The 9,833-nt window shown below is 33.1% G+C and overlaps 1 protein-coding gene across 1 annotated transcript; it reads right to left on the minus strand.

The window, feature by feature from the left end:
• Window positions 1-2,219: 2,219 nt before the first annotated feature.
• Window positions 2,220-9,474, minus strand: LOC142242921 (uncharacterized). Its single transcript, XM_075314403.1, has 2 exons — window positions 9,260-9,474; window positions 2,220-2,618 (listed from the first exon to the last, which is right to left on the minus strand). Exons 1-2 carry the CDS (start codon window positions 9,459-9,461, stop codon window positions 2,236-2,238), a joined length of 585 nt encoding a protein of 194 aa, XP_075170518.1. The 5' UTR covers window positions 9,462-9,474; the 3' UTR covers window positions 2,220-2,235.
• Between the last annotated feature and the right edge of the window lie 359 nt (window positions 9,475-9,833).

A 9,833-nucleotide genomic window follows, 5' to 3' on the forward strand; every position in this document is an offset into this window, starting at 1 on the left:
GGTATATATTAAATCAAACTAGCAATTTAGACTATCGGCTTGTTATCCATACACTAATAGAAAACAAGTATATACCGCCGTAAGTTCGGCCAGGCCGAATCTTATGTACCCTCCACCATGGTTTGCGTAGAAACTTCTACGAAAGACTGTCATTCACAATCGAATTACTTGGGTTGTGGTATCTTAAAACTTCTTAACATCGTTTTCTAAATTGTGAGTTAGTCCATACGTGGTATATATTAGACAAAAAAGTTGTGTATAGTTAAGTCTACAAATAATTACGAATCAATATGGGCTTTTTGCTCGGTACGTAGAGAGCCAGAATTGAAATACGGGGGTCGCTTATATGGAGGCTATATAGAATTATGTACTTGATATGGACCAATTTTTGTGTGATTGGGGCTCGATTTATCTGAGGGCTATATATAACTATAGACCGATATGGACCTAGTTAGGCATGGTTGTTAACGGCCATATAATACTAGCACAATGTAAATTTGCTCCTCCAAGAGGCTCCAAAACCACATCTCGAGATCGGTTTATATGGGGGCTATATATGATTATGGACTGATATGGACCACTTTTGGCATGGTTATTAAATATCATATACTACCCCCTCGTACCAAATTTCAGCCAGATCGGATGAATTTTGCTTCTCCAAAAGGCACCGGAGGTCAAATCTGGGGATGGGTTTATATGGGGGCTATATATAATTATGGACTGATATGAACCAATTCCTGCATGGTTGTTGGATACCATATACTAACATCACGTACCAAATTTCAACCGAATCGGATGAATTTTGCTCTTCCAAAGGGCTCTGGAGGTCAAATCTGGTGATCGGTTTATATGGGGGCTATATATAATTACGGACCGATGTGGACCAATTTTTGCATGGTTGTTAGAGACCATATACTAACACCATGTACCAAATTTCAGCAGGATCGGATGAAATTTGCTTCTCTTAGAGTCTCCACAAGCCAAATCGGGGGATCGGTTTATATGGGGGCTATATATAATTATGGACCGATGGTGACCAATTTTTGCATGGTTGTTAGAGACTCACACCATGTACCAAATTTCAGCCGGATCGGATGATAATAATAAATAAATAAAATTTTGATAAAATTTTGACAAAATTTTCTATAGAAATAAAATGCTGACAAAATTTTCTATAGAAATAAAATGTTGACAGTATTTTCTAAAGAAACAAATTTTGACAAAATTTTCTATAGAAATAAAATTTTGACAAAATTTTCTATAGAAATAAAATTTTGACAAATTTTCTATAGAAATAAAATTTTACCAAATTTTCTATATGATAGAAATAAAATTTTGACAAAATTTTCTATAGAAATAAAATGTTGACAACATTTTCTATGGAAATAAAATTTTGACAACATTTTCTATAGAAATAAAATTTTGACAAAATTTTCTATGGAAATAAAATTTTGACAGAAGTTTATATAGAAATACAATTTTGGCAAAATGTTCTATAGAAATAAAATTTTGACAAAATTTTCTATGGAAATAAAATTTTGACAAAATTTTCTATAGAAATAAAATGTTGACAAAATTTTCTATAGAAATAAAATTTTGAGAACTTTTTTATAGAAATAAAATTTTGACAAAATTTTCTAATGAAATAAAATTTTGACAACATTTTGTAATGAAATAAAATTTTGACAAAATTTTGTAATGAAATAAAATTTTGACAAAATTGTCTATAGAAATAAAATTTTGACATAATTTTCTATAGAAATAAAATTTTGACAAAATTTTCTATAGAAATAAAATTTTGACAAATGTTTGTTTTTATAGAAATAATATTTTTACAAAATTTTAATAGAAAAGCGTTACAAAATTTTCTATAAAAATAGCGTTTTGGCAACATTTTCTGTCAAATCCAATATTTGTGTTGTTTCATAGCCAAACAATTTTCGCTGATGGGATGGGTAATTCATTGATTCGAAGAAAAAATATATTTTTCATACTAACCACAAAAATTTGATCAAAGATACGTTAAAAATACGTTTTTTTATTTGGTAGATTTGTGGTTTTCTTCAAAATTTGGTATTATTATTTTTGACACGAGTGGCAATCGTGGTATCGGTCCATGCTTATCCATGAATATCGGACCATGGGGGTATGTATATTAGTGTAGTACCTGAGATTTACTTTGAGTATTTGTCTTTTTATTCCAAATAAAACTCAGTGCCTTCAGTTATTCAAATTCTAATTTTTATTATTAATTGAATCACTAGTTTCCAATTCAATTTCTGGTGGCTTTTCGGTATTAGAATTGACTATATCGTGATTCGGTTCTACCGTTTGTATTCCTCCCGTTCCTATATCCATGCAGCCAAGGGACCAATTGAATATATTAAAAGTGATAAAATTCATTGTTACATTTCCGCATGCATGCAGGGTATTAAATTCATGCTGACTGATACTGTGCACCTGGAAACAGCTACTCAAGGCTAGTGCTGGCCAAATGGGAAAACAGAATGGTGGAATGTTGAAGGCGGAAAAAACGTTTGTGTATAGAACGCGTTCGTTGAGACGGACATTAGCGCGTATATCCCATGTTCTGGAGAAAATAAACCAATCAGCACATACTGAAAGAATGCAAGAAAAAAGAAAACGTAAAATAAATTTGACATTTAACTTGTAGCACATTGAAGTAGATGATATTGATTTGTTGATGAATTGCAAACACAAACTATTTTGCCCATATCTCCAAAAATATGCGTCATAGAGCGAAAAGAAGCTTAGTTTGTGGTCAGCCCAACTGGCAAAATTTACCAAAATCTAAAATTTTTTTTTATATCACACATAAAACTTAAAAAGAACTTAATTGTGATCACGTCCAAAAAAGTCAAATTCTGAAAAGATGGTTAGGTTAGGTGGCAGCCCGATGTATCAGGCTCACTTAGACTTTCAGTCCATTGTGATTCCACATTGGTGAACTTCTCTCTTATCACTGAGTGCTGCCCGATTCCATGTTAAGCTCAATGACAAGGGATCTCCTTTTTATAGCCGAGTCGGAACGGCGTTCCACATTGCAGTGAAACCACTTATAGAAGCTTTGAAACCCTCAGAAATGTCACCAGCATTACTGAGGTGGCATAATCCGCAGCTGAATTTTTTTTTGGTGTTCGGTCGAAGCAGGAATCGAATCCACGACCTTGTGTATGCAAGGCGGGCATGCTAACCATTGTAATTGGTATATGAAAATCAGACTTTACTCAAATTTCCTAAACTTTGCCCAAGAGCCCTAAAGTGAAAAGAAGCGATAGCCTCAAAAAACTCGTGAATTCCATCCTAATCCCGAAAAATGTAAATTTTTATTTGAAAAATTTATTTTGGTCATATCTCTTAAACTCTGCCCCCTAGTGAGAAAAGTAGCTCCTCAAAAGCTCCTTATTTTGTTCACATCTCCTAAACTGTGCGCCCTAAAGTGAAAAGGATTACCAAAAAAAGTCTATCTAAATCCCGCAAAAATCGAAATTATTATATGAAAAAATGATTTTGCTTATACCTTCCAAACTACATATGTTTATGAGAACAAGTATATACGGCCGTAAGTTCGGCCAGGCCGAAGCTTATGTACCCTCCACCATGGATTGCGTAGAAACTTCTACTGAAGACTGTCATCCACAATCGAATTACTTGGGTCGCGGTAACACTTGCCGATGGCAAGGTATCTTAAAACTTCCTAACACCGTCTTCTAAATTACAAGGTAGTCCATACGTAGTATATATTAAACTAAAAAAGGCCGATTAAATACGTATATAATTAAGTTTAAAGTTTCTATAGAAATAAAATTTTGACATTTTCTATAGAAGTAAAATTTGGAAAAAATTTTCTATAGAAATAAAATTTGGAAAAATATTTCTATAGAAATAAAATTTTTTACAAAATTCTCTATAGAAATAAAATTTTTGACAAAATTTTCTATAGAAATAAAATTTTTACAAAATTTTCTATAGAAATAAAATTTTTACAAAATTTTCTATAGAAATAAAATTTTGACAAAATGTTCTATAGAAATAACATTTTGACAATGTTTTCCATAAAACTAAAATTTTGGTAGATTATTTTTGGCTCGAGTGGCAACCATAAATATGAACCGATATGGACCAATTTTTGTGTGATTGGGGATCGGCTATATATAACTATAGACCGTTATGGACCAATTTTGGCATGGATATTAGCGGCCTTATACTAACACCACGTTGCAAATTTCAACCGGATCGGATGAATTTTGCTCCTCCAAGAGGCTCCGGAGATCAAATCTGGGGAACTGTTTATATGGGGCTATATATAATTATGGACCGATATGGACCAATTCTTGCGTGTTTGTTAGAGACCACATTCTAACACCATGTTCCAAATTTCAACCGTATCGGATGAATTTTGCTCCTCCAAGAGGCTCCGGAGGACAAATCTGGGAATCGATTTATATGGGGGCTATATATAATTATGGACCGATATGGACCAATTTTTACATGGTCATTAGAGAACATATACCAACACCATGTATCAAATTTCAGCCGGATCGGATGAAATTTTCGTTTCTTAGAGGCTCCGCAAGCCAAATCGGGGGATCGGTTTATATGGGGGCTATATATAATTATAGACCGATGTGGACCAATTTTTGCATGGTTGTTAGTGACCATATACTAACACCATGTACCAAATTTCAGCCGGATCGGATGGTTCTCTTAGAGGCTCCGCAAGCCAAATCGGGGGATCGGTTTATATGGGGGCTATATGTAATTATGGACCCATGTGGACCAATTTTTGCATGGTTGTTAGAGACCATATACTAACACTATGTACCAAATTTCAGCCGGATCGGATGAAATTTACTTCTCTTAGAGCGATCGCAAGCCAAATTTGGGGGTCCGTTTATATGGGGGCTATACGAAAAAGTGGACCGATATGGACCAATTTTTGCATGGTTGTTAGAGACCATATACTAAGACCATGTACCAAATATCAGTCGGATCGGATGAAATTTGCTTCTCTTAGAGCAATCGCAAGCCAAATTTGGGGGTCCGTTTATATGGGGGCTATACGTAAAAGTGGACCGATATGGCCCATTTGCAATACCATCCGACCTACATCAATAACAACTACTTGTGCCAAGTTTCAAGTCGATAGCTTATTTCGTTCGGAAGTTAGCGTGATTTCAACAGACGGCTTAATTTGTGATCAGCTAAAAAACTAGTAAATTTCATTCAGGTCCTTAAAATATCTAAAATTAATATGTAAAATGTATATATCTCCCGTATTATGGGCGAAACAGAGGTTAAATTCGTGATTCCAAAAAAACAAAAATTCCATCCAAATCTTGAAATAATCTAAATTTGTATATGAAATTTTTTTTTATTCATATTTCCCATACTATGCGTTCTAAAGGAGCTTAATTCGGGATCACCACTACAAAATCTAAAATCCATCCAAATCCTGATTCTAAAAAAATATATAAATTTTTATATGAAAAATTTACTTTGCTCATATCTCCTAAACTATGCATCCGAGAACGAAAAAGTGCGTAATTCGTGATCAACTCCATAAAGTCGAAAATGGCATGCAAATGAAAAATGTATTTTGCTCGTATCTCCTACACCTTCCGTCCAAGAGCAAAAAATACCTTAATTCCTCATCGCCCCACAAAAGTGAAGATCAAAATCTTTGAATCCGCTAATAAAGGCGCCGTTTTCAAGAAAAGTGTAGATCAATAATCCTGCTCTTGGGAGTAAGTATGTTGTCGTGTAGAGACCAATCCCTTATGTGCCCTAGAGCAAAAAAAAAGCTTTAAAAACTCTATCAAAATCTACAATAAATCTAAATTTTTATATGAAAAATTTATTTTGTTCATATCTTTTAAACTATGCACCCGGGAGCGAAAAGGAGCTCAATTCGTGATCACCCCTAAAATACCATCCAAATCCTGAAAAAAATCGATTTTTTTAAGAAAATCTTGTTTGCTCGAATCGAATGCATTTTTTTTAACAAAATTTGCACGTAAAATAGAGCGAATATGAGAATCGCCGGGGATTTGTATTACTGGCCTCAAGGCAATATATTTGTCAGACGGGTTGGAAATGTAGGAGCAGCGGTAGACCACGTTTATTGAGTTGTTTGCGTCCCTCCGTTAAAGTCGCATGTCTTTGAATTAAGGAAAAATTTAAAAAAAGAAAAAAATAAAGAAACACATTTTGGATTTAAAGAAATCGTCCTTAAATTAACTGAAATATTGAATCTTTAGATTTAAGATCAAAAAAGATTCAATTATAGGCTAAGTTTAAAGTTTTTTTGGAATTACGAAAACTTTTTTACTTTGAAGTATCCATTATAATTTGAATTTTTAAAATGGCATATGGTTTTACGTGCACTAAAAAAAGTTTACTTGGATCCAAAGACTTTAACCTTCCCTTAAGGATTTTGGTATTGATTCCGAGCTAAAGATGCCGCTTCTTTAAAATAAAGACATTTTTACGGACCTCCTTGGCTTTAGGATCAATAAAATTAAAATTGGATACAGATCTCATTCATCGAGTTTTTATTTTCTTTTTGCGATATATTAATAAAGGTATTTATGTACAAACAAATTCCAATTTCAAAATCCAAATTATGCCAGGTTCTTCAAAGTAAAAACAGTTTTCTTAATGCTAAAAAACTTTAAGCTAAAGATGCAAATCCTTAAAATAAGTTTTAGCCTATATTTGAAGCGTTTTTATCTTAAATTTAAAAATTCAATATGTTAGTTGAGTTAAATTAAAAATGTTTTTCTTTATTTTAAGGAAAATTTGCCTTAATTCAAAGATCTACAACTTAAGCGGAGAGACGCAAAATTTCAAGATTTGTGTCCTAAATTTAATGGAAACAAGTAAAGAAAGTCTAAAGTCGGGCGAGGCCGACTATATTATACCCTGCACCAATTTGTAGATCTAAATTTTCGATACAATATCACATCCGTTAAATGTGTGGGGTCTACATATAAAGGTTTGTCCCAAATACATACATTTAAATATCACTCGATCTGGACAGAATTTGATAGACTTTTACAAAATCTATAGACTCAAAAATTAAGTCGGCTAATTCACTAGGGTGGAACACAATGTTAGTAAAAAACAAGTATATACGGCCGTAAGTTCGGCCAGGCCGAAGCTTATGTACCCTCCATCATGGATTGCGTAGAAACTTCTTCTAAACACTGCCACCCACAATCGAATTACTTAAGTTGCGGTAACGATTGCCGATGGCAAGGTATCTTAAAACCTCCTAACACCATCTTCTAAATTGTATGTAAGTCCATACGTGGTATATATTAAATCAAAAAAGATCGATCCAATACGTATATAATTCAGTTTGACAAAGTAGACATAAAATTTTTACAAAATTTTCTATAGAAATAAAAATTTTCACAAAATTTTCTATAGAAAGAAAATTTTGACAAAAATGTCTACAGAAATAAAATTTTAACAAAATTTTCTATAGAAATAAACTTTTGACAAAATTTTCTATAGAAATAAAATCTTGGTAGATTATTTTTGGCTCGAGTGGCAACCATGATTATGAACCGAATAAAATTTGAACAAAATTTTCTATAGAAATAAAATTTTGACAATGATGAAAATTTTATTATGAACTGAATAAAATTTTAACAAAATTTTCTCTAGAAATAAAATTTTGACAAAATTTTCTATAGAAATAAAATTTTGGTAGATTATTTTTTGCTCTATTGGCAACCATGATTATGAACCGATATGGACCAATTTTTGTGTGATTGGACCAATTTTGGTATGGTTGTTAGCGACCATATACTAACACCACGTTCCTAATTTGAACCGGATCGGATGAATTTTGCTCCTCCAAGAGGCTCTGGAGAACGTTTTATATGGGGGCTATATATAATTATGGACCGATATTTTGTATATGGACCAATTTTTTCATGGTATACCAATACCATGTACCAAATTTCAGCCGGATCGGATGAAATATGCTTCTCTTAGAGGCTCCACAAGCCAAATCTGGGGATCGGTTTATATGGGGCTATATATAATTAAGGACCGATATGGACCAAATTTTGCATGGTTGTTACAGATCATATACCAACATCATGTACCAAATTTCAGCCGGATCGGATGAAATTTGCTTCTGTTAGAGGCTCTACAAGCCAAATCTGGGGATCGGTTTATATGGGGGCTATATATAATTATGGACCGATATTGACCAATTTTTGCATGGTTGTTAGAGACCACATACCAACACCATGTACCAAATTTCAGCCGGATCGGATGAAATATGCTTCTGTTAGAGGCTCTACAAGCCAAATCTGAGGGTGCCTTTATATGGGGGCTATACGTAAAAGTGGACCGATATGGTCCATTTTCAATACCATCCGACCTACATCGATAACAACTACTTGTGCCAAGTTTCAAGTCGATAGCTTGTTTCGTTCGGAAGTTAGCGTGATTTCAACAGACGGACGGACGGACGGACGGACGAACATGCTTAGATCGACTCAGAATTTCACCACGACCCAGAATATATATACTTTATGGGGTCTTAGAGCAATATTTCGATGTGTTACAAACGGAATGACAAAGTTAATATACCCCCATCCTATGATGGAGGGTATAACAACTAAGAAAAGTCAAAAGTCGGCCGAGGCCGACTATATTATACCCTGCACCAATTTGTAGATCTAAATTTTCGATACAATATCACATCCGATACAATATCACGCTTCAAATATAGGCTAAGACTTATTTTGAGGATTTAGCATCTTAGGTTTAAAGTTTTTTTTGTAATCAAGAAAACTTTTTTTACTTTGAGGTTATTATTTGTTATAATTTGGATTTTTAACAGCTATTTGTTTGTACGTGAATAGCATTATTAATATACCGCGAAAAGAGAAACAACATTTGATAAATGCGATCTGTATCCTAATTTTAATTTTATTGATCCTGGATTTAAGGCCAGATAGGTCGCTAAAAAATGTATTTATATTAAAGAAGCCGCATCTTTGGGTAGGAATCAATACCAAAATCCTTATGGGAAGGTCACAATTTTTGGATTCAAGTAAACTTTTTTTTTTGAGTGTAAGTACTTATCGGACACTGTACATTCTCCATATATTAGGGAGTATTAGAATGACCTCACACTTTTGTACGACACACCGAAGAAAACAATTACATAACATAGTTGCTTATTTCCACTTGTTCTTTTTTTAAAACTCACATTTTTGATGGATATTAAACATATCATTATTAACTTTGGCACAACATTCACACTGCCATTGTGATTTACATTGACAATTATCTCTGATGAATTTGGATGTTGTCCTCAATTGTAGTTCTGTTGAATTGCCACCAGAATTCTCAAGTCCTTTGCCACATCCAATAACGAATATGAAACAGATGATTGAATTTTTTAAATACATCTTAGTCGTTAAACTTTCGCTGGTTAACTGTTTTCTTTCTTGGTGAAGAAATGCAACTTTTCATTTTTGTAATGCTTTTATCACCTTGCCAATTTGTGGTTTTGTTTTGGTTTTTTTTATTTATACAAATTATAAATTACAATACGCATTTTGGGTTAATGTGATTGGTTACACTCGAAGAAATTAGTTCATATGCAAACCCAGAAATATATTTTTTTTTATGAAATTGCTACCATAACTAATACAAGAAAATGCAACTACGGTATTCCAATTGTAAAAATAAAAAAATTTCAAAATTAATTAATTAATAGGTATTATTAATCACTTCGCTACATTTATTTAAAATTTATTACACCGGTCATAACACAGCGG

This window comes from Haematobia irritans, chromosome 1 (assembly GCF_050003625.1).
Source record: "Haematobia irritans isolate KBUSLIRL chromosome 1, ASM5000362v1, whole genome shotgun sequence".
NCBI classification, from domain to species: domain Eukaryota; kingdom Metazoa; phylum Arthropoda; class Insecta; order Diptera; family Muscidae; genus Haematobia; species Haematobia irritans.